Raw genomic sequence first — 25,132 nt, 5'->3', positions numbered from 1 at the left:
TTTACCCTACCACGAACAACGTGAATTAATGTCTAATGGTCACTATGTTATTGTATATTCGTGTTTAATAAATTATTTTATAGTGTAAAAATAATTCAAATAAAATAGTTGTATAATAATTTTATGTGTTATAAATGCACAAAACTGTAATGATTAGAGTGAGTAGATGAAATTCTTTTAACGACAGTAACGAAAATAGCAATGTGTTCTACTTTCAAGTTCAGCAACATACATAATATTTTCCAGAAATATAAAATCCTAGCGGCATTTAATTAAAATCTATTTTTGTATGCAAGTAGAATAACATATCTCGGTCATATTCCATTTTTACATATAATAACTAGGTACCAAATACTGCAAATAGATCAAATGGACCATTATATACAACTTTGAAATTAGTTATTAAAAAAATCAACTATACTGAATTGTTGATTTATCATCATATCGATTTTAAACAAAGTTTAATAAATAAATTATTGAAAATCGATTAAATCATAATTTATTATTCTTCGATATTTGCAGTAATTCTTAATATTTTTTCGTAAAACAAAAAAATTGTAAATTAAAAATAATATTATAAATGAGAAGTAGAATTGAGAAAAAAATTGTATTCTACGTAATGAGCTTATTATTTTACATAGTTTAACAATAAGTTTGATGAACGTAAAGATTTTATTGTATTAATTTGACAACCAAATGTAATTTGTAAGTTTGCAACGATGACATGCGAAACTTATAAAATGTTTTGAAAATATTTTATTTATCTTCGGTATTGACAGCGCGCTCTAGGAGATAATAATAACAAATTTAAAACGAATAAATACGTAAAAAAGTAAGTTGATGTAAAAGTCGTGTGTTTTTTGAAAGTTTCACAAATCACTTGAACATTTAACAACTCATACCGTATTAGCAAAGGAAAAATGTGAGGTAAGTGTCAATTTTCAAATTATAACAACCATAAAATACGAGATGATTCATCAGGAACAGGAAAATAAAATCGTTGGACGTACCTAGCACGTAGTTCTAAATTGCAATATAAAATATAGTTTATTAATAATCCGATCCTAATGTGTTTTTATTTACGTGTGTGAAATAACTACAATAATTATAATGTAGCAGTGTAGCAAAGCGATTAAACCATAACATCCACTGTCCAGCATATTCCTATTCTAATCACCGAGTTGCGTTTCCACACTTCGTGTGTGGTTTAATAAATAATGTATTAATTTCGACTTCCGAGTAGCATTTTGAATTTCGATACACGAAAATTCAAGTTCCCGTGTAAAATTTAGACGGCTATAATATTATTATCAGACTCTCTAGTAAATTATATGCGACCTAACGGGTCATAAATGTTAATCATTCGTTCGAACTGGGAAAAGTCGTGATATCTCGCCGGCAATGCTAACCCGGACGTGTTGTCTCCGTCTTGTATTACACATAGCAAAATATACATTCAGCAGCAACGATTTTGTGTGACTTTTATGTCGGAACAAATCGACCTATTACACAATGCTCACGGTGTAAAAACGTTTACATTTCGTGTTGTTTTGTCGATAATTTTTAAATATTAATTATATTGTGTACACATATTATTATTTTGTTTTAAATATAACAAACGTTCGTCGAGAGGACGCAGATAACGCGTTTTTATCTCCGAGCGTGTGGGTATTGAATTTAGAATTATTATAAATCGTGACAAATACATACAACCAGTGTAGTGTAACCAAAACTCGGACGATAGTGTTCAAACTCGAATTACAATTTTCAGACTGAATCGTTGGACCAGCTGGCGAAAGTGATCGGTTTTTTGCAATTTGACTTTAGAGTTTTGGTGAACACATCATCTCTTGGGAAGTTGATCAGGGACGGCGCGAACGCAGTCCCGCTACCAAAAATTACGTGCCCGAGATATTCCTATTTGGAATACTCGCAGGGGTCAACCGTCCCGGTGTGCAATGGGACGGTCTCGTCCTAGAGGAACCGCCTCGGTGATCACGGTTGACCTCGACACCAAGTAAGTATGCCGAGTGCCGTTGCGTTCGCGTTTAAGTAACGCGACCGGCCCGCCGCGCCGGTGTAGAACCGCCACGCGGACGCGCTCCGACCAGCGACCGCTCGGGTCCGCCGGACGTCCCGACACGTCCAAAACCCATCGCTATCGGTCCGACGGAAGCTGTGCCGCGGTCGCAGATGGTTCGCGTCGAGGTCGCGGTCCACGGACCGCAGACTCGCGGCCCAAAGAGATCGGAGCCAGACGGATTGCGATAACACCGCCATCTAGTGGCGGCGGATTCGCGTTCGGTCGGGTATCGAGTACCAGACGCGGCCGCGAGTGTCTCGTAAATCGCGCGCGGCACGTCCGAGTTTGCGTCGCAAAGTCCGCAACCCGACGTTGTTATGCGCGACACATTCCAATAAACGGCCGTACGGGCCGGGATCATGCCGAATAGTATGGACCACGACATAGATAAGGAAGTCTTTCCTTTGTCTATGGACCACGAAAAGGTGTGGGTTAAGGGGATTACACGAGACACGCGTTTCGACGATGTCCGGCGGTAGCGCGAGCACCGTCCTCTAAATTTATCACCCGTCGTTGCAGCGTTTCCTGAAATGTAGCTAGACTCGGGTTTAAAACTTGCCAAAATATTTAACGTTGGCGAGTCACGATATTTAAAAGTATTGGTCTGGTGAACTTTTGGCGATACCGTTGAACAGAGCCATTGCCGTTGGCCGTTCTACGCGAAGCGGTTATAATGGCGCGTGTCGACAATAGTATAAACAAAAACATTTTTAAACGTTTCAAAAAAAAAAAAAAAAAATCGTGTACAGACGTCTCGAGTGTTTGAAAACAAGCTGTTATTGATATTTACAGAACGGTAAAATTACATTCGACCTTAAGAATATTATTGTTATTTTAAACATGTCTATATATTATAGATTTGAGTGATGAGCCTAATTAAACAGAAACATCGGCAAATTATTTTCCAACAACAATTCCTGTCTAATAATATTATGTAAAATAGTCAATATGTTGCAGTGTAGTACCATGAAAAATACCAATACGTCATAGTTCTAATATCCCAAGGTAAGTTTAACGCGTATATTACGTGACTAAATAATGTGCGTAAAATAACACCTACTTACTTAAATTACTCGCAAATCGCATTGTTTAAAAATTAGACAAAACTACTAAGTGGTATTTGAATACAATATACTAATATTATGCATACCTATTATATCAGTATAGAAATCACGTAATATCGTATCGTTTTATACAAGCAGCACGATTAAAGATATCTTTAATCGTGACAAGCAGTTAAGTCAAAGTACGTATTATACGATTATACGATATACCTAATGAACAGTATTACCTAATAATGATATAATATGATCCTATCTTATACTGTAAAATGGAAAAATTAAATTTATATCCATTCATACAGCCATATAGGACTATTTAATTTGTGATATTTAATATACCCTCATCATAACTCTCCGTTCGTTAATTATTAGTCGACAAATTACAGTATACTTGGTGTTGGGCAGGTAATAAAAATTCAGATCGTTATGTTATAGCACCATAAATTCTCATAAAGTTTCATTCCCTCGCAGTTTTACTATACAGTTATTATTGTGACGTCGCGTGATAGTCTGATTTAAAAGAGTCAATTACAAACCACAAAAGCGAAACGCGTACAATAAATTTAAACATTAAAATAAATTTGGATTTATTAATGTACTATAAACAGTATGACGTGGTATTACAAAACAAAAAACAATGTGTTAATTACATTTTACAACAAGTATCCGTTCAAATTGCAATTTTTTTCGTCCGTTCCACAAATTAAAATTAATCGGACAATATCGTATCGCTCTAATTATTATTAACGACGCAAAGACGCGTCGTAACAATATTACTATTACTATTTACTATACATTCGAACGGTAGCAGCAGCAGCAGTCAGGAAACGGTGCGTAATGTTACGCACGATAGGAAATACACGTACTCCGTACGCGCTCTACCGGAGAAAACTGACGGACGCGCGAACGGAAGAAACCGACCGTCGGACGCGGACGGGACGGAAATCGGTACTCTCGAAAGTCCGATCGTAACCGCATCGTCCAATTTGTGAAATTGTCGGACGGGAGGAACGTGAAAAACGTAATCATCGTACCACGGGTCGAGTTTCAGCTCCGTTTCGCCGGCGGACCGGTCAACGGACCGCGATACCGGTACCGCCGGTAGATGGCGTTAAACCGGTACCGGTCAATGTTCGTCGAACCGCGGACGGTTTTTGAAAGACTCGGCACGTTCAAAGCTGGTCGCTCAAAGCTCGACGTCCAAAACGGAACCTTCCGGTGTGGGCCGAGTGCCGCGAACGGACCCGAAGCGTCGCACGCCGCGAGCGAGGCCCGTCGTAACAGGGCCTGACGGGCGCGGGGTACCGGCCCGCCGTGGACCGCGCACAGCATATAGCGGCCCTGGAAACTGGGATCGAGCATACTTACCTGGCGTGGAGGTCAACCGTGATCAAATAGGCGGTTCCTCCAGGGTGAGGCCTGCTCATTGCACATCGAGTTGGTTGACCCCTGCGAGTATCCCTAATGTGGATACCTCGGACGCATAATTTTTGGTAGCTGGGACTGCGTACGCGCCGTCCCTCATATTTAAACGATCAAATTGAACTCAGTTTCTCATTATAAGCGCTGAATTGCATCGCGGACATTGGTGGTTAACTTTGTGAGTTCGTGTTTCGTGCCATAGATAACATATATATTTATATATATATATATAACATATATATTTCGTACCGAGCGAGTCCCGGAGCGACCTCACTTCCCTTCTCTCCGAATGTAGAGTTTTTACATTATGTACGTATTGACATGGACTTTTAAGAAATGGTCACTGTATTTCCTACAACATGCCTTTTAGGGATGAAGTAATGAGAAATATTAAATAAATCTTTATTTTCCAATGATATAATGTCATCATTAGTAATTAAAATAAGAATCTTGATTATTAACGAAACTTGAAAGTTCCCTTTTATAACAGGTTTTATTTAAATAATTGAGAATTTCTCCGTGGCCAGAGTGGTATATACTATTTATTATATACCATCCATTTAAAAAAAATAAAACGAAAATTATTTTGGCCATAATTACTGCAAATGCCATTTATATTTCTTAAATTTTTATACTACCGCTTGAAAATCAAAATTGTTACTTAACAGATAATAACATATTATTGAGTGACTATAAGGAAAACATCTATGAAGAAATATTTATAATTGTTTGTACTTTCAATGTTAAGTTTAAGTTAGGAGATTACAATAAAATAAACAATGTACCTATCAAGGAAATAGTATCATACCATGAGACTTCAGTTAAAATGTTATACAAGATATATCGAAATTACACCATACAGCTGCACAAATATTTTTAAGTGTTTTAAAAGTGTAGCAGACATCAGGATTTGAATTATGAAAGGAAAACAAAATATAATACATTTTAAGCTATAGAACCACATGGATTTTTTAATAAATTATTTGTCTAACATTTACATATTATGATTACAAAAATATTTTAAGGTAATTACATAACTATACAATATAATATATCCGATATCAGTTGGACATTAACATAACTACATAAACATTGTGTTATATCTAGAATATTCAAGAAATTTTAATTTATTAATCTTGAAGATGGCAACAGTGATGTAAATGGTCTTTGTGACTGGTCCACAACATTGTCTAATAATATTCCTTCAATATTCAAACTATTTAATTCATTTGCACTAAAATATATAAAACATAATTTTAGATTTTTAAACATAATCATTTTATTTACTTATTAATATAAATTTTAATTATTTTAAGTAATGATTTTTTTTTTTTGTGAGAAACAAAGTTTGTCAAATCAATCGTTTTACTTTATAATTATAATTATTCTTATACTGTATTTATTTTTATTGTTTGTTTTTTATTTCTTGTACAATGACTTTATTTTATACAATAAATCTATTTTAATTATTTATGTTGGCAATTATTTACTTTTCATGAAATGAACAATTTCACATTTCAAGATGTTAATAGCTATTATCACACTGGTTTCTTTTATATTATTAAATACTCAAGTTAATATATTGTATATTAAAATTGTTATTGATACCTAGTGAATTATACAGAAATTTTTACTTGTAAAATGCATAAAAGATATTGATTTGAAAGTGAAAAAAGAATAGGTGTATAAATACTTACGTTGACGATTCAAACATAGCTTCATTGTGGTCCTTAGAGATGTCAAATATTACGGTAGAATACTGATTTAAGGTTGATGTAGTTTTGAAACATTCTAAAATCCCATTATATACAAGTAGATCATCAACTAAAATCTTTATAAATATAAATAACCATTAATATAAATTGCTTAAAATGTATTGTATAATAATTATAATAAAATAAATTATTGTCTCACAGCAAATTCTTTTACTCCTCTTAAAGGAGTTTTTGCATAATTCCAAATTTTGAACATGGAGACATATGTAGGTTCATCAAAAACAATATAAATTTTGGTGACCTATACATAAAGAATAATTTAATATATTTTTAAAAATTATATATATATATGTATAACGAATAACAAATTTAAACCTCTGAAGGTAAAATTGGAGCCAACCACATATGAGAACCATCCATAGTATCATTGATGCCATCTATAAGATTTTCAGGTATACGAATATCATTTTTGTTACTTTTTAGTATATTCACACTGCTTGGCCAACAACTAATATCTTTTAAATACAAAATTTTTTATAAATATATATGTATTTTTTAATATCTTATTTAAATTATATTACTTTTAGGCTCCAAATGTATAATTTGTCCGAATTTATCAAATAACTGAATACCATTTAAGCCTATATAATATTGATCACCCCAAGTTGATAATAAAGCAATTTGATAAACAAATCCAACAGGAATTGTTACATGTTCATAATCAGGATTATTTATTCCTAATAAAAAGGAATAATAATTATTATTCTAAATATTTAACATTATAACATTATATTTTCTACAGAAAGTAATAATTGTAATAATAATACTGGCAGTAAAACCATTAATATTTCAGGTAATTAATTTAAGTTAATATTAAATACAAAACAGTTTCTATAAATTATTAAAATGTTTGGTATTATGTAAATAAAAAACCAAGTAATAATATTATAAGGTTATATATTATTGTTACAAATTATGATTTTGTTATGATTATGATTTAACATTAAGTAAAAATATACATACTTATATGTTGTTTAGGATTTATAATTGTCAATTCTTGAGATCGAGCAGGACAATGCTTTGGAAGTAAAGGAATTTTTTGACCAAAGTTATACCTGCAATGTCCAGGGCCACGTCTTACTTGAACTATACCTCTTTCAACCAATTCTCGATCATCAATATTAAGTTTTATAAATTTTACCTGTTAATAAAATATTATTTTATTATCTATACGCAAAATAAAATAATAAATAAAACATACTCCACAGTCTAAACTTTCTGTTGATCCATTATAGTTCCATACAACTAATGCTGACAAATGAACTGGAGCTAAAAAGTTGCACGTCAAAGTTAAAGGCTCATCTGGTAACTCACAAGTCCACATATCACAATCTTTATCAGTAATATGGCATTCTAATAATCTAAACATGTTGAAAATTTTAATTTTATTCAATATATCATATTATAATAGGTATTATCACTATATAAATATTAACATAATATCAGATTTTATATTATGAACGATGCTTAATAACTATATTTTTAAAAAGAATCATATTTTCCATTTATTTATTTAATGTATATAAATATATTGTTAAGCAAAAATGCGTAAAATTTCTTGGTATTAAACATAATATCAGAATCAATATTATTGCTAGTAAAATATAAAATAAAATAAAAATTATCTTACTTGTCTACATTAGATGTAACAATATTACATTTTATACTGTCTATTTTAACTACATCACCAGTCTCCCCTAATACTTCTAATCCCAGTAATCCAACAATATTGAAGGTATTGATTGAATCTGAATTATCTAATGAATTCCAAGTTGAAATAATAGTAATAGTCAATGATTGTTGACATAATACTGATCCTGTTATTTGATATTGAGGTTTCGAGTTAGATTCAGATGAATCAGAAGATATATTTGTAACTATTGGTTGTGCACATGTTAAAGGTCTGATAATCTAAAACAGATTTAATATGTTAGCTTTTAAATATTTAATAGTTTTATTTAAGCTTTTTGTACTCCAGTATCAGCTGTAAGAGGACGTTGTTGTGGTTCAACTGAAATGGAATCAACTGTATTGTTGGCTTCTAATAATATTGAATATGAAGTATCATTTTGTGCAATATTTTCTAATATATCATCATCTAATGTATATAGTATTGTCTAAAATCAGTATAAATGACAATTAATTAAAATATAAAATTAATAAAAAATTAAGAACATTCTGTATAAGTACTTAAAAATGTATTATTTAATATGATTACAGAATAAAATGTATAATATAATAGTATAAAATTTGGATTTTAAATATAATATACTACAAAATTACATTAAATATGACTAAAATAAAATAAAAAGATAATAAATATTTTATTTGAATTAAAATCACTTCAACACTGATATGTATAACATTGTTGAATGACAGTTTTTATTGATTAACCATAACTTGAAAGATTTATTTTAAATTACTTACATCACCAAAAGCATCAGTACATCCTACAATTCCACCAGATGCTCTAGCAATTTCTCCTTGAAATATTAACTCTGAGTTAAGATACATTTTTAAGTCTTTGGCACCTCTATAAGAATGGATTCTTGACTTGTTGTAGTTCTATTGGAATAATTTAAATTATAAATATTTTATTTAAACATAAGTAACTTAATACACTTTATTAATTTATTATTAACTTACCCATATTCTGATCATAGCTACTGTATGTACACCATCAAACTCTAAATAAATAAAATGATGAGCACCTGGTGTAAATGGAGTTAGCCATAAATGCATATCATCCCTTGTTCGATTAATTCCATCTATCAAATTGTGTACAACTCGGGGATCTGATGTGTATTCTGGTAAAACATTTATATCTGATGGATCAGCCCAAATCTGGAAAAATATTTAAAAAATCAGTGAAATATTTTTTAAATTTTACTATATTTATGGGTATACATACTTTTAAAATATTTACTAATTGACCTTTATTGTTGAAAATTTCTAAACCATTGAGGCCAATATAATGTTGATCGCCCCAAGTACTGGTTATATCCAATTTTAATGTAGAGCCAGATGGTAGTTCAGGTATTACAAATGGTGTATGTGATTGAGATTCATTTTTTGAAATGTGTGTGTCAAATTCAGATTCCACGTCAAAACTCATTGGTGTTTTATGATCTACAAGTGAGCAATAGATTATACATCTAATTATAATATTTTAAATAAAATAACTTTTATCTAATTTAAATGGTACTAATAAATAATAATTAACAATATTTTAAGAACATTGTCAAATTGTTATTACAATATAAATAACAGTAGGTATAATAAAATGTACCTTGTCGTTTGCTTGTAAGTCTTCCTTTTTGTTTACGATTAAAAAAGTTTAAAGATGTCCAAGACTGTTCGAGAAAATCTTCATTAATTTGGTTTGTAGGTTTTTTAGATGATAATATTTCATCAGGAACATAATTTAAAGTTTGATTAGATATATTTTTAACATTAGATATAGCTCGCCGACCATAACGGGCAGAATTTTCCCTACGTTGTGTTTGTGTATCTATGCCTTCATCAAGTAAATCAAATAAATCATTTGATCTATTCGATATTGTTGGAGATATATCCATGAGGACTGCAGGTTCAATTGGTCTAATACGTGCACTTTTTGCATTTGATATTTTTCGATTTCTTCGGGAACGTGTCGATACATTTCGAGAACTACCAATTCTCCTAAAAATATAAGTTTTTATTAAAAATAAATGTATATGATAATTGACATATATAATGGTACATAATGGTTTAAAAATCTGAGTAAATCATTGTCATAATTTTTTAAAACTATAACATAGATTTTTAACTCACTCCGATAAATCTTCCAACCATAATGGAAACACTTCTTTCGACATGAAGTAATGATTTTCATGTACAAGGTTAAAAATAATATGTTAAATTTTATTTATATATTTATTTATTTATATTGTACTTATTTTTAAATGTATTTATTAAGAAATTGTATGATTATTTTAATATAATTGTATTATAATAGTAATTTAAATTAAATATTCATTACTAGTTCTTATCTGTTATGCATCAAATATAATAATTTTTAGTTGTTTTGAAAATTGTTGTTATAGCAACCAAAACGTATGAGTTATGAGTGTTATGACATTATGAACTAGTAGATAAACTTATCACTTATTAGATAAATATATTTTATCTTATCACATAAATGAACAAGTAATAAACTAATAACTAATAAGAAATAAAAGTATATTGTGTAAAATAGCTAATTAGTTATTAACTTACTAGAAATAACAAAATATATGTATGTTTTATGTATAAGTTTTAAATAATATACAACAATTTAAGAATTTTAAAATGTTTATTATAAATAGGTTGTCAAAATTAAACAAAAAAAGTTTTATGTTTAAAAAACTATCTACAAAACCAACTCAAGAACATACTCAAGAATTAGTCAAAGTCGACAAACTAACAAATGATGATAAAGGTATTGCAATCATAAGTCTCAACAGACCAGGGTCAAAAAATGCAATTAATAAGCATATGATTGATCAGTTACTTAATACTTTTAGACAATTTTACAATGACAATGATACAAAAGCAGTCATTTTTCGAAGTCTTGTAAATGGAATATTTTGTGCAGGAGCAGATTTAAAAGAACGTTTAAAATTACCACCTTCTGAAGTTGGAAAGCGTGTATCAGAAATACGTAATTTAGCTAATGTTATAGAAAATGTACCTGTTCCTGTTATTGCAGCTGTTGATGGTGCTGCATTAGGTGGCGGTTTTGAATTGGCTTTAAGTTGTGATTTTATTGTATGTGCTTCCAATTCCATTTTTGGATTAGTAGAAACTAGACTTGGCATAATACCAGGAGCTGGTGGCACTCAACGTTTAGCACGTGCAGTTGGTGGCTCACTAGCCAAAGAATTGGTTTATACTGCTAGATTATTTAATGCCCAACAGGCTTTACAATATGGTTCTGTAAATAGAGTAAGTGAACAAAACAATGAGGGCACAAGTGCTTATAAGTGCGCTTTACAAATTGCTAGAGAGATTTTACCTAATGGACCATTAGCAGTAAAAATGGCTAAAAAAGCGATCAGTCATGGACAACAAGTGGACATAAATAATGGGTGTGCCATTGAAGAATTTTGTTATAGTCAGATAATTCCAACAAATGATAGAATAGAAGGACTCTTGGCATTTGTGGAAAAACGAAAACCAAATTATACAGGGTCATAAGCTAAATCAAATATGATATTTGTAATTTTTTAATGTTGAAAACTGGAATTTTTGAAATTATATTTATATAATATATTTTTTTTGTATCATTATTTATACTATTTATAATTACTCATACATACAAAAAGACTATTTTAATAACATATCTAAGCAAATCAATTAAATTAAGTCAGAAGTGTTATTGTAATTTAATCGATTAAATAAGTCGTACTGCAGAAGTCACTTAAAAGTTGATCAAATGTTATAAACTTATGTGTTGTAATAAAATAAATGGAAAAATCAGAATTTACGTACAGTTCATATTATTGTTCATACATTTTTTTTTTTTTTTGTAGTTTATAAATATCAATAATTGAGTAGGTATATTCAAATAATAATAGAAATTAATTTTGTGTGAATAAAAGATTAATGAATATCTATTGATTTTTAAATTAAAAGAAAAAAATTAATTCAATATCTATTTTCAATAAAATAAAAAAATGAAATTTATCAAATTATTTGTGATAAATAATCATTTCTTAGTATATCTAAAAACAATACACTTTTTATAAGTTCAAATTATTTACATAAAATGTACCTATCTTATTAAATTTAATTTAAATTACCTGTTAAATTTTGGTTATAATTTCATTACCTATTTTTCAAAGGAAACAAAAAGGGTAAGTCAAATAAACAATACTTTAAATTAAGAAATAAGTGAATTTAATTTTGGTGCAGATGTAATTTGATGTATGATTTATATGAGGATATTCAAAATTATTAATTGAACATTTCAAAATAAGAAAAAATAATTATGCAATTTAAAGTATTCCATTTTCACTTTACAATTTTTCATAATAATTATTCAAATTTTCGATTTTAAATTATTAGACATCAGTTGATTATCTATCATACATTATACTAAACAGTAAATTATTGTTGTCCATTGTATGTGGTGATTAGAGTTGAGGCGAGTTCTCTCGGAATATTATGGTTTTTTATGATATTGTAATAACTAATAACACAGATACTTGATAACACCATTTAAATGCACGGATATAAAAAAGTAAGTGCACGGACTTTAGTATAAAAAAATATTATAAATAATATAAAAATAATAATATAATATATAACAATTATTAGAGCTGTTATAGGTCTTGGGTGCTACCATTTATTATAGGAATATTAGGAATAGTATTGATTATTATTCTATAGACAGCACTAAATCTAAGTTTTTAGAAAACTTAATTCATTAATATTGTATCCATGACAAAATATATAAATAAATATAAATATATAAATATAAAAATTTGTACTTGGAATTTTGGTGCTAGATTGATCTTTACTATTTATTTCTATGTTGGTATTTTGTGCTTTCTTTAAAGTCATTTTGTGTTTTTTTCTACTTGTTTTCTCTACAATTTGTGAACTATATCTTTACACAATAGTTACATGTAAGTAATGTTCTATTAAATGTTTATAAAAAGTCAATTTTCTCTGATATTTATATTTAACATAAAATTGGTTCTGCTGAACTCAAATTTGCTATGCTGTATATATAAATAAAAAATACAACACTTGATTACAATATAGAGAATATAATGACTCAGTACTTTTTCTATATTTTCTTAAATTATTTATTTGACTAACCTTGGTGGAAATATGTTCTAGGAGAATAGATGAAGTTGTTCTAATTTCACTATTATTTGATGAAGATATCGGGATATCACTGCTTTTCTAAGAATTGGTGGAGTAATACCAAAAATTTTTGATAAACTTGAACGTGCAGAACTGCCCCCATACATAACTTGAGAACAATTTAAAGGCGACTTTTGGGCAAATAATTTTTGACGCTCTGATAACTGGAAATAACACACATAATTTAATTAAAATAAAATAAATACTCAATCCCTTAAAATGGAAACTGATAAGTATAAAATAGAGTACTTACTTCTCCATAATTGACAAATGGATCCCACCTAAATGATGCTAAGGGTACTTGGTGGTTAGTTGATGTATCATGAAATTTTAATGAAGATTGTTGATGCGATTCATTCTCCCCTAAAATTCAATGATAAAATAATTGATAAATTTATTTCTAGTATGTTTATATATCAATAAAATTCTTTTGCCAACAAATGATAATAGAATACATTGACTTAGTGTTTCAGCAAGAATAAAATGAAATGGATCAGCCTTAATTGAAATCTTTATTTCAAATATTAACTTATAAAAACTTTATAACAGTGAACTATTACAGAAAATAAATATTGCATTAAGAAAAGTAATGGTAAATGGGTTAATCTAATAGTATTCAGTTATTAGTTATATAAAATAAAATATATAGTAGATTCATACTAAAAAATGTACATCCCAAAGATAAAAAAAAAGTTTCTGAAAACTTCAAAAAACTTTAAGTCTAATTTATTTTTTGCAACCTTTTAGTATCCAAAGTAACTGTATAATTTTTGATAATTTAAGGACATATAATATATTATGTCTTAATGTTAAATAGAAAGCCAACCCAAAGTTTGTTTGGTTAAACTATTTTTAAAGATTTAATAGTAGATAAATAGAAAACTATCAATAATAAACAAACTTACTTGGTTTGATCAGTTTTGATGAAGTTGGTGTTAAAAATTCATTACTAGTAGATGAATTGTCTAAATTTAGCGATCTTTTTAAACCTACAAAATAAATTTAATCACAGTCTTAATAATCATACATGTAAAAATTATAAATTTAATTAAAATGTATATTGCATAACTTAAAGAGGCTAAAAAATCATAAGACTGGGTGATTATAGAATCTAGGCTGAGATTCTAAAGAGTTTAGATTAAGAAGCCATATCCAATATACGTCATATCCTAGTAGAATTAGTCTGGAAAGAAGAAAAAATCCCAGAAGATTGAAGAACCGCATTAGTGTGTCCGATATATAAAAAAATGATCCACTCGAGTGCAACAATTATAGGGATTTTGCTTTATTCAATACAACATACAAAGTTTTATCATATTACATCCTAGATAGAATTAAACCAATCTCTGAAGGCATATTAGGAGACTAACAAGGGGGTTTTAGACTAAATATTCATAATAAGGCAGATATTCCAAAAATGTGGGAGTTTAATAAGGATGAATTCATTAATATTGTATCCATGACAAAATACAAAATATATAAATAAATATAAATATATAAATATATAAATTTGTACTTGGAATTTTGGTGCTAGATTGATCTTTACTATTTATTTCTATGTTGGTATTTTGTGCTTTCATTAAAGTCATTTTGTGTTTTTTTCTACTTGTTTTCTCTACAATTTGTGAAATAAATTGTTCTATTGTTAATGGTTGATTGAATGAGAATTCATTATCCTCAACATTAGTATTTGATAAATCGATACTTGGCAATGAAGTCATTGACAAAGAAACCTTAGGCAAATTAACTTCAGTAGGCATTTCAAGTTCATCAGACTTAAGAACACGGCCCTTCTTTGAAAGATTAACTCGAAGTTTTCTAGTAGTATTTGAATCAACTCGGCCAGAATAATTTGATCTGTGAAAATAAGATAATCTTAAATGAATTCTATTTATTAATCAAAATGAACAGTAAAAACTTTTTTACTGAAAAACAACAATTACTATTAGAAGATAAAATAATATAAAATTATATAATTAATGTAATAAAATAGTATAATATAGCAGTTTCCTCAGCTTATTAGACTTATAACTGACCTGGATTTAAAAACATTTTTGATTGTTTTAACTTGATTATAAATTGTTAAAGTGTGAACTTTTTAAGTAGATTTACTTAATTTTGAACTAATTTAAACCAAAATAGTCTTTATAAGTGTGATTATAATTTATAATGATTATATAACTTGCCTCAAATATTGTCATAATCTATCCATTGAATTGGGTTATAACTTAAATCCTACTATATGAGAGATATTTATCACAAATATAGATAAACACATACTTCGATTTTTTTTCATAAAAAGGTATATAGAATAACCACCTATCATGCTATAGTACTACTAAATTTACATTTTCATCTTAATACAACATGTATCAACATATATAAGAACTTTATTGATAATTATATTTTATTTTTAAATGATTTATTGAATAGGAAACGATTATCAGTTCATTTTAGTAAACATATGATACTAATCATAAGCTAAAAATAATTAGAAAATTATAGTTTCAATAAAGTCAAATGTGTCACTTACGAGACTTCACTGGATTTGCTATCAGATTTCTCAGGTGTTGTTTCAACAATTTTGATGGTGGATTCGACTTTAATAGGTACATTTTTTTGTACTGCTTTATGCCTTTGATGCACTTTAGGTTGAATAATAAATTTATTTTCTTCGATTTCCTTGTTCTGAAGTAAATATAAAAAAATAAATTAGTAACAATCATAGGTCAAAATAAAATCTAGCCAAGCTGTTAATATTTAGTAAAGACTAAACCTTAAAAAAAAAAAAAAAATGAAAGGATAAATTAAAACCTTAAGAGGATGTCGCAACTGCATGTGTGCCTCCGTCTTACTCGTGTACAACATAGTAAATTTCAGTTTTAATAGTACCTATTCTTTCAGTTTTGATATTAGAATGAATTGACCTATTATCAAACTTTTAAGTAAGAATACTATGTATTCTCTCATAAGTTATTATTTGTATTAGCTTATTAGAATATAAAACTATAATAGCTTAACGATTATAACAAAGTACTTAATATTAAATAAATAATAGTGACATTAAGATAGACAGAAATAATTATTGGTGAATATAACATAATAGGTAATTAGGCTAGTGAAATAAAGAATAATGAACTACGGAATAGATTGCTTTTGCAGTACGGCTGTAAGGAGGGAAATGAAGGGATTAATTAGTGAGGAAAGATCTAAAATACATTTGGAAAAAATGTTATCGTTAGTGAAATTATTCAATAATGGAGTATTATTTATTAGGATCGGCGATGGAAGCGTAAGAGGCTTTGGGAAATAAAGGTTTTAGAATGTTAGACATGAGTACAGTGTTCGGATTTTGTCGAATAGAAGGATTAAATTATGATGTTTGAGTAGTGCTTAGTATTTTGGATATCCTTTGTAGTTTGAAGTATGGTAACCCACGCAAAAGACATACGTAGCTGGGCTGCTTTTTTCCTTGGTTATGTACTTATGTGTGAGAAGTGACCTCACATTTAACATAGCATGAGGGATGGTGGCAGTATTTAGCATTATGTCTGTAGGACTGACAGTTTTTACACTGAGGCAGACTACTCTTAGTCCTGTACGGTAATTCAACTTTTATTTTTATATGCAATATTGATGATAGACTTAAAACTTCTTTGTTATTGGTATTGGGTTTGAGGTCCACAAAAAAAAAATGGAGGTGGGCATCGGTTTTTAGTGACATTACGATACGGCTAGCGGAATGACCTAGTTTGTAAAGAACATCAGATATGTCTGACATGAGGGTCGAGCGGTACAGATTTCTTATGACGATATTATAAAACCTATATATTGATAGCATGAAAATGTGAAAACAAGCCTCAGTTTGTATTTGGTGTCTTGAGTTTATATTAAAATTTTCACGACCTTGAGGGTAGACAATCAAAAAAGAAGGTGATAACTTGCATTTAAAACTGTTTTAACCAGAGATTAACGTGTTTTTGAAGGCGGAGAAGTTCTTAATGTCTTGGACATAAAATGGCAGAACCCTGGTGTTGTCGTGTTGAGTGGGAATAATGGATTTGTTGATTGCATCGGGAGCATTGCACATGACGTCGGGTTCACTTAAGTTGATCTCCTCAGATGACAGATTTTTTTTTGTGGAATTGGGCGTACTCGGAGATACTAGGCTCGATTTCTGACCGTTTTTGTTAGACATGATACCGTTATAGATAAAAGAACAATGTTATAATGATCATGAAAAAAATAATTTAACAAGGGTGCACAGAGATAACAGATCAAAACCATCAGCGCAATGTGTGTGTGTTCATTATGCAATGACTGGACTCTCTCATTGGTTTTTTACTATATTTTAATTTTGAAGTGAATTATAATAATTTCAAATATTGAATATTTTTCCTATTCATAACTAACTTAAAAATTTAAATATCATAAAAAACCAATGAGAGAACACAGAATAATGTTTTTACCTAAAAGTTTGATAATAAGTCAATTTACTCTAATATTAAAACAAAAAATACACTATTATTAACAAAAATAGTACACAAATTTATTATGTTGTAGGTGTGTAAGATGGAGAAAACATATGCGGGTGAGACGTCCTTTTAATGTAAGCTAAAATTGAATAATTAACATGTTATGAATATTAAATTTGATGGTTAAGCACACACATGATGTTCACATAAGTGAATTAACCTATTTATTAAATTAATAGGAAAGAATTTAATCTAGAAAAGGTTTTTTTTTTACATAATTTTAAAATGTTTAAAACTTGTTTAAAAATTATACCCTTTCAAGATACCCTATATAGTGTTCTTGTTTTTGCTTTAAAACTAATACAATATGTAAAAACCTTTTTATAATACACAGGAAATTTTGTTTATAAGATAAATAAAAATAAATTACAACATTTAAAAAAAAATGAAAATTTGAGAGAATGAGCGATATTAATTGGAAATTTGAGTTTGAGATAACATTCTTAACTACAAATTTGATAATTTGGTCATTTATACTAATATTAATAACAGCTAAACAATTTCTTATGAATGTAATATTTTCTATGGTATGTCAGTAAAATCTTTACACAATAGGTACATGTAAGTAATGTTCTATTAAATGTTTATAAAAAGTCAATTTTCTCTGATATTTATATTTAACATAAAATTGGTTCTGCTGAACTCAAATTTGCTATGCTGTATATATAAATAAAAAATACAACACTTGATTACAATATAGAGAATATAATGACTCAGTACTTTTTCTATATTTTCTTAAATTATTTATTTGACTAACCTTAGTGGAAATATGTTCTAGAAGAATAGATGAAGTTGTTCTAATTTCACTATTATTTGAAGAAGATATCGGTATCACTGCTTTTCTATGAATTGGTGGAGTATTACCTAAAATTTTTGATAAACTTGAACGTGCAGAACTGCCCCCATACATAACTTGAGAACAATTTAAAGGTGACTTTTGGGCAAATAATTTTTGACGCTCTGATAACTGGAAATAACACACATAATTTAATTAAAATAAAATAAATACTCAATCCCTTAAAATGAAAACTGATAAGTATAAAATAGAGTACTTACTTCTCCATAATTGACAAATGTATCCCACCTAAATGATGCTGAGGGTACTTGGTGGTTAGTTGATGTATCATGAAATTTTAATGAAGATTGTTGATGCGATTCATTCTCCCCTAAAATTCAATGATAAAATAATTGATAAATTTATTTCTAGTATGTTTTTATATCAATAAAATTCTTTTGCCAACAAATGATAATAGAATACATTGACTTAGTGTTTCAGCAAGAATAAAATGAGATGGATCAGCCGCCTTAATTGAAATTTTTATTTCAAATATTAACTTATAAAAACTTTATAACAGTGAACTATTACAGAAAATAAATATTGCATTAAGAAAAGTAATGGTAAATGGGTTAATCTAATAGTATTCAGTTATTAGTTATATAAAATAAAATATATAGTAGATTCATACTAAAAAATTTACATCCCAAAGATAAAAAAAAGTTTCTGAAACCTTCAAAAAACTTTAAGTCTAATTTATTTTTTGCAAGCTTTTAGTATCCAAAGTAACTGTATAATTTTTGATAATTTAAGGACATATAATATATTATGTCTTAATGTTAAATAGAAAGCCAACCCAAAGTTTGTTTAGTTAAACTATTTTTAAAGATTTAATAGTAGATAAATAGAAAACTATCAATAATAAACAAACTTACTTGGTTTGATCAGTTTTGATGAAGTTGGTGTTAAAAATTCATTACTAGTAGATGAATTGTCTAAATTTAGCGATCTTTTTAAACCTACAAAATAAATTTAATCACAGTCTTAATAATCATACATGTAAAAATTATAAATTTAATTAAAATGTATATTGCATAACTTAAAGAGGCTAAAAAATCATAAGACTGGGTGATTATAGAATCTAGGCTGAGATTCTAAAGAGTTTAGATTAAGAAGCCAAATCCAATATACGTCATATCTTAGTAGAATTAGTCTGGAAAGAAGAAAAAATCCCAGAAGATTGAAGAACCGCATTAGTGTGTCCGATATATAAAAAAATGATCCACTCGAGTGCAACAATTATAGGGATATTGCTTTATTCAATATAACATACAAAGTTTTATCATATTACATCCTAGATAGAATTAAACCAATCTCTGAAGGCATATTGGGAGACTAACAAGGGGGTTTTAGACTAAATATTCATAATAAGGCAGATATTCCAAAAATGTGGGAGTTTAATAAGGATGTTTACCTTGTTTGTAGACTTTGAGAAAGCATACGACTCTATACATAGACCAACCCTATTTAATATATTAAAAAGAGTTCAATATGCCAAATAAGTTAATTGACCTGATTAGAGCAACTATAGAAAATTTTGAAATAAAAATAAAAATAGCAAACTCTACACCTAAATTGTTCAAAGCAACATCTGGTTTAAGGGCAAGGGGATGCATTATTTTCAATCCTTTTTAATCTAGTTCTGGAAAAGGTTGTCAGAAATATAAACATATCAGAAGGTAGAACTTTAGGACAGTCAAAGATAGGCTTGCTAACATATGCCGACGATATTTCCATCATAGAGGAGACAATATCGAAATACTAATGGATGATGTGAGTAAATTCGGGCTCAGAATAAATGATAATAAGACGGAATATATGAAACTTAACTGAAGAGACAGAATGTATTGCCACGGAAAAAAAATGAATGTAGATGGACATTCCACAATTTAAATACTTAGGTGTTCTCTAACTCAGGACAATGAGTTAAAAGTAGAGATTTCAAAAAGAATACAACTGGCCAACAACTATTTTTAAGTATGGGAACCCTGCTAAAATCTAGATCAATATCTTAAAATTTAAAAATAAAAATATACATGACATTAATACATCCTGTGAATCCTATATGAGTCAGAAACATGGGCTTTAAGAAAGATAGAGGAATTAAGATTGGAAAAATTTGAAAGAAAAGTTTCAAGACGAATCTATGGACCTAGTCTTAGGATCCAAAGAATGGAGAATTCGAACCAATAAGAAACTACATAACTTGTTACGTTGTATAAGTATGTCAAGGGAAGTCGCAAAAAGAAGACTGATGTGGGCAGGTCATGCTTGGAGGAAAAAATAAGCTATGATAAACACAGTAATTAAAGAGGAACCAAAAGGAAAAAGACCACTAGGCAGACTACACTTCAGATGGTAAGACTATGGGTAAAGAGAAGTTAAAGAAGTAAACCCAAGAGCAAACAGGAGAGAAAATTTGTTTTACGGGATGGTCTTAAAGGCCGGGAACCCCTCCCCCCACCAAAAAAAAAATTACAAAACTTTTTTCAATCTTATCAGTAATTCAAAATCGATGTTTTGTATTATTAACTCCAAAGTTCGTAACCTTAATAAAGCAAAATACATTTTATATTTAACATGAAATTGCTGTTCATAAATCACCCTAATCTAACTAATATACTAAGAAATATGTCCACATATTTATTGCCAAAGAATGATTCAATATTTTAATATTTATTTACTTTAAACTAAATCAACTTTAATATAATATAGTAACTAATCATTCTTTCTTCTTTAATAAATATACCTTACTTTAATGACATATTTTTTCATAATTACATTAGAACAAAAACAACTATTTTCTTCCCATGTATTTTATATTGAATTAAAATTAATAACTATAATACTTACTAATTTTAAGTGGTTGATTAGTTGCTGTAATTATTGTAGGTGTTGATGAAGCAAAATTGTAAACTGTTGTTGGACCGGGTCTGGTAATATTTGACAAATCTACCACATCACATTTTCGTTTATTATAACCTTTATTTAAAATAACACAGTAATTTTAGTATATATTATGCATTTATAAACCCTGGAAGTTATTTTGTTATACAATCATAACTCTTGTATTATGGAAGTAATAAAAACAAAATCAATAGTATATTATAAGTGTAAAAGTATAAAATTATCTTTATAGGTAAATATAAATATGTTGGAAAGGTTTAAGTATATTTTATATCAACATAATTGTATAAAAAATTAACATTTATTTTTAATTTAATACTTTTAAAATATAAATATAAAATAGTATAATGTAAATGCAGTACAAATTATTTTGTCTTAATGATAATAACACAGTTGGATCATTTCGCATTAGTTGTTGCTTTTGGTAGGTGAAGTGAGTGATAACATACCAAATTTCATTAATTATACTAGTAGTAGTGTCAACGGAGTATGTAAATGGTCAATATCTCTCAAAATTAAAAAATAAATAATATCAAATATTTGTAATCATAAAATATTGATATTGTATAATGAATACTGTCTTTGAATACATCAATTACAAAAATTAAAATGTAAATGAATCTAGGGATCCCTTAAGCATCCTCATAAATACGTTCCTAAAATAACAGGTAACATGATATAATTATTAATATGTTATAATATGGTAATTCAATGATTAATATAAAAGATTTATCATTTTATAATCCACCCAATTCAAAAATAAAATTCAATTTATTTACTAATTTAATATTGATTTGATAGAAACTCACCTAAATGAGACTATTTTTATTAGCTGGATTACCTATGGTATTTTATATTTTAATTAAGGGACTAAAACTGTACACAACTCATTTTTTAAACTGTTATTTACAATAACAAGTAAATGCATATTATGCACTATAAAGCAACAAGTGTTAAAAAAAATGTAAATTAGATGGTCAGATAAAAATAACAATCAAATATAAGCAACAATTCAGATGTTTAGCATTTGTAGGTATATACCATAAATTACAAATCTTTTCAGAACAAAAGCTATAAGTAAATAAATGTATAAACGTACATGTTATGAATGTATTGTATAAACAACTAATAAACATAGATAATATAAAAATACAGTATAGTTCTAGTAACTTAATAATTTTAGTTAATATTATGTTCTATATTATTATTAGTTAAAAGACATTATCTAAGAAAATTAAAATATTGAAATCAAATATTCTGCTATTTAAACAAATTTATAACTATAATAAAAAGTATTTTATCCATGTTATAAATCATAACTTATCACAAATTAAAAGAACAAAAGATATTATGAATTCACTAATTTGTTTTGAGTCTATACAAAGGATAGTTACAAGATTTTTTTTTTAATTTGTAATTTAAGGATTGGTCATTATTAATTACCTGACAATTTAATTTTAATAAACTGAAACAGTGTTAAAGGTTTTCATTTATAGTATAATTGTTTATTTAGATGAATAGCTCTTTTTATTCTTTGGTGTTAATAGTCTTTCAAAATTTGTTAGGAGATAATTGTAAATACTCCTCCATTAAGTGCAAATTTAAACATGCCAACTAATAAAAATAATTTGAATTCAATCACCTACTATTTGAATGGATAAGTAAACCATAAGTATATTGTAGGTGTATTGAGAAGTGATTTAAACATTAATTTTTTAAACCTTAAATGCCCACTAAAATATTTTATTTATTCAAATTGAAAATATTAAAAAGAATACATGGGTTCTAACACTACCAGAAATTATAAAGTCATGTTACAAATACTCTGATGTATCTACTTTCAAGAGAAATGTTTAACAATCACACTTACCAGGAGGTTTACTTCTAATGCCAGCTCGCAGGCCAGTATCACGAATACCTAAGGGAGAACTCGATTGGCTTGTAAATTTTGGGCTTTGTTTACTTGTACTTGGTATACAAGTAACGGCAGATATTTCTGGTAAAAGGACATTCACATTTACACAGATGAAAGTACAACAATCGTCAGTCAACAAGAAGTAAACATTATTTAACTAAAATTATAGATAAAAGCTTACTTGAACCCCTGTGGTTGTCAGTAGAATTAGTAGGCGGGTATTTGGTGTTTGTGAATGAGTTATTGGACGTACATAGTTTCTTCACTGGAGGTTGGTCGTCGTTTCCCGTCATTGACGTGCGGTCGTCATCGGTTTGCGCATCGCTAATCAGCGTATTCATCCACGTCATTCCTGGTATGTATTCGGACACGCGTTTCGTGACCCTCCTCATAAAAGACTGCAAAATCAAAATGAAAATAAAAAAAAAAATCACACGAGAAGCGGACGTATCAACCGTTGTGCCGAGCGAGACCATATTGTGATCGCGCAGCACAATCGGGCGGGAAAATCATTCGGAAATCATCAGACGTTAGTTCGCCGATCGGAAGAGCCTTGAGACATTTCGACCTTTACTTACGTTTGATTTGTCGTACGGCTTCATGGCTCTCGTAGCACAGCGGTCGGACAATCGCGAAGAGCGTATATCAGCGAAGAAATAAACGAAGCAACTAAAGCAAACCGTCTAAGGCCACCGTTGTCGTAATTCGTCGTTTCGGTTTTTCGATAATTGTATTGCCGTTGTTGTTACTATTTATAAATAATATTTTTATATTCACGTATCCATGACAAAATACATATATATATTATATTATATTATTTTTATAATATACTAGCTGTCCCACCCGGCGTTGCCCGCGCAAAAGTCACCTCAGGTGAAAACGAAGATTTTTTTTTCATATTATATTAATAATAATAATAGCTGACCTTTTAGACTTCGTATTGCTTACTTCATGTTTTGCACTTCGTTGCTCGTTAAAAATGCCAATTTTTTATGACTCAGACTTTGTTCAATACGTTATTTAATATTCGATGGATGATGTTCTAGATTTATCTTATGTTTTCTGTTGCCCGGAATAAAAATTCTGATTCGCAGCAGTATATTATCAGGTAGGCAATCTACCTGCGGTAGATCGCGGACCTAGTGGTGTTTGTACATAAGTGTATGATTTAACTCTAATAAAGTATCAAAGTTATACTAAATTTGATATAATACGGTAGATTAATATAATCAATTAATACATAATCCTAACCTAGGTTTTGATTCTCAAAAATCTTGAATAACCCGGCTTTGCCCGTGTACATTTTTTTGTAGTACCTACTATAACTTTTATTTTATCAGTTTTTATATTTATTACAGTCTGCTTTTAGATGTTATGTTTATCCTTGGTTGCCCATGTATTGTAATATTGTAATTTGTCGGCAAAAAATACTTAACATTATGGTGTTATAAAAACCAAAAAAAAATATATTTATATTGAAATATTTTATTCATCTCAACAACTCTTTATAAACAGTATTTTTGGTACTGCCTTTTGGGGCTAAAATAACCAAACTACTGGCAGAGCTTACTCTAGAACATGTGATATAGAACTGTCCATGTGAAAAACATTCTTCTCTCAAGTCAATCCCTGTTATGCTCAATGATTGTCCTTGAGACTAATTAATAGTTATAACACAGCAAACTTTGAGGGGGAATTGTATTCT

The 25,132-nt window shown here is 28.8% G+C and overlaps 3 protein-coding genes, 1 long non-coding RNA gene and 2 other non-coding genes across 8 annotated transcripts; 3 read left to right on the top strand and 3 right to left on the bottom strand.

The window, feature by feature from the left end:
• Positions 1–1,863: 1,863 nt before the first annotated feature.
• LOC114130807 (U1 spliceosomal RNA) lies at positions 1,864–2,025 on the bottom strand. Its single transcript, XR_003592949.1, has one exon. It is a non-coding gene; the product is annotated as a U1 spliceosomal RNA (small nuclear RNA).
• Positions 1,879–18,521, top strand: LOC126550591 (uncharacterized). The gene is made up of 3 exons (XR_007604687.1): positions 1,879–2,879; positions 2,941–3,088; positions 17,799–18,521. It is a non-coding gene; the product is annotated as an uncharacterized LOC126550591 (long non-coding RNA).
• Positions 4,505–4,667, top strand: LOC114130801 (U1 spliceosomal RNA). Its single transcript, XR_003592948.2, has one exon. It is a non-coding gene; the product is annotated as a U1 spliceosomal RNA (small nuclear RNA).
• On the bottom strand, positions 5,510–10,367 carry LOC114130589 (katanin-interacting protein-like). Of its 2 annotated transcripts, none has more exons than XM_027995593.2 (14): positions 10,155–10,364; positions 9,631–10,022; positions 9,253–9,470; positions 8,988–9,185; positions 8,769–8,906; positions 8,315–8,458; positions 7,972–8,252; positions 7,543–7,702; positions 7,305–7,482; positions 6,863–7,018; positions 6,657–6,796; positions 6,481–6,582; positions 6,264–6,397; positions 5,510–5,800 (listed from the first exon to the last, which is right to left on the bottom strand). In XM_027995593.2, exons 1-14 carry the CDS (start codon positions 10,196–10,198, stop codon positions 5,689–5,691), a joined length of 2,397 nt encoding a protein of 798 aa, XP_027851394.1. In that variant the 5' UTR covers positions 10,199–10,364; the 3' UTR covers positions 5,510–5,688. The 2 variants fall into 2 exon arrangements, with proteins under 2 accessions (XP_027851394.1, XP_050058342.1); XM_050202385.1 differs by lacking the exon at positions 5,510–5,800 and adding an exon at positions 6,053–6,174 and having other exon boundaries at positions 10,155–10,367.
• LOC114130599 (methylglutaconyl-CoA hydratase, mitochondrial-like) lies at positions 10,536–11,858 on the top strand. The gene has a single exon (XM_027995605.2). The coding sequence runs from the start codon at positions 10,671–10,673 to the stop codon at positions 11,556–11,558; it is 888 nt and encodes a 295-aa protein (XP_027851406.1). The 5' UTR covers positions 10,536–10,670; the 3' UTR covers positions 11,559–11,858.
• Positions 13,489–24,601, bottom strand: LOC126550578 (uncharacterized). Of its 2 annotated transcripts, XM_050202428.1 has the most exons (12): positions 24,353–24,596; positions 24,006–24,175; positions 23,609–23,825; positions 23,383–23,508; positions 21,459–21,587; positions 19,481–19,564; positions 18,827–18,936; positions 18,528–18,737; positions 15,769–15,923; positions 14,969–15,092; positions 14,141–14,224; positions 13,582–13,598 (listed from the first exon to the last, which is right to left on the bottom strand). In XM_050202428.1, exons 2-11 carry the CDS (start codon positions 24,027–24,029, stop codon positions 14,219–14,221), a joined length of 1,185 nt encoding a protein of 394 aa, XP_050058385.1. In that variant the 5' UTR covers positions 24,030–24,175; positions 24,353–24,596; the 3' UTR covers positions 13,582–13,598; positions 14,141–14,218. The 2 variants fall into 2 exon arrangements, with proteins under 2 accessions (XP_050058386.1, XP_050058385.1); XM_050202429.1 differs by lacking the exon at positions 14,969–15,092 and having other exon boundaries at positions 13,489–13,598; positions 24,353–24,601.
• Positions 24,602–25,132: the final 531 nt, after the last annotated feature.

This window comes from Aphis gossypii, chromosome 1, assembly GCF_020184175.1.
Source record: "Aphis gossypii isolate Hap1 chromosome 1, ASM2018417v2, whole genome shotgun sequence".
In the NCBI taxonomy this organism is placed as follows: Eukaryota; Metazoa; Arthropoda; class Insecta; order Hemiptera; family Aphididae; genus Aphis; species Aphis gossypii.
Note: the sequence above shows the minus strand (reverse complement) of the source record. Positions and strands in the feature narration are given on the sequence as shown.

Coding starts and splice junctions, on each gene's coding strand:
- LOC114130589 (XM_027995593.2), bottom strand. CDS start 10,198: ATGTCGAAAGAAGTGTTTCCATTATGGTTGGAAGATTTATCGGA. Junction 7,019..7,304: donor AAATCCTAAACAACATATAA/GTATGTATATTT, acceptor CCTTTTTATTAG/GAATAAATAATCCTGATTAT. Junction 6,398..6,480: donor GAGGAGTAAAAGAATTTGCT/GTGAGACAATAA, acceptor ATATTTATAAAG/ATTTTAGTTGATGATCTACT.
- LOC114130599 (XM_027995605.2), top strand. CDS start 10,671: ATGTTTATTATAAATAGGTTGTCAAAATTAAACAAAAAAAGTTTTATG.
- LOC126550578 (XM_050202428.1), bottom strand. CDS start 24,029: ATGAAGCCGTACGACAAATCAAAC. Junction 23,509..23,608: donor TGACAACCACAGGGGTTCAA/GTAAGCTTTTAT, acceptor TCCTTTTACCAG/AAATATCTGCCGTTACTTGT. Junction 19,565..21,458: donor TAATCAACCACTTAAAATTA/GTAAGTATTATA, acceptor TTTATTTTGTAG/GTTTAAAAAGATCGCTAAAT.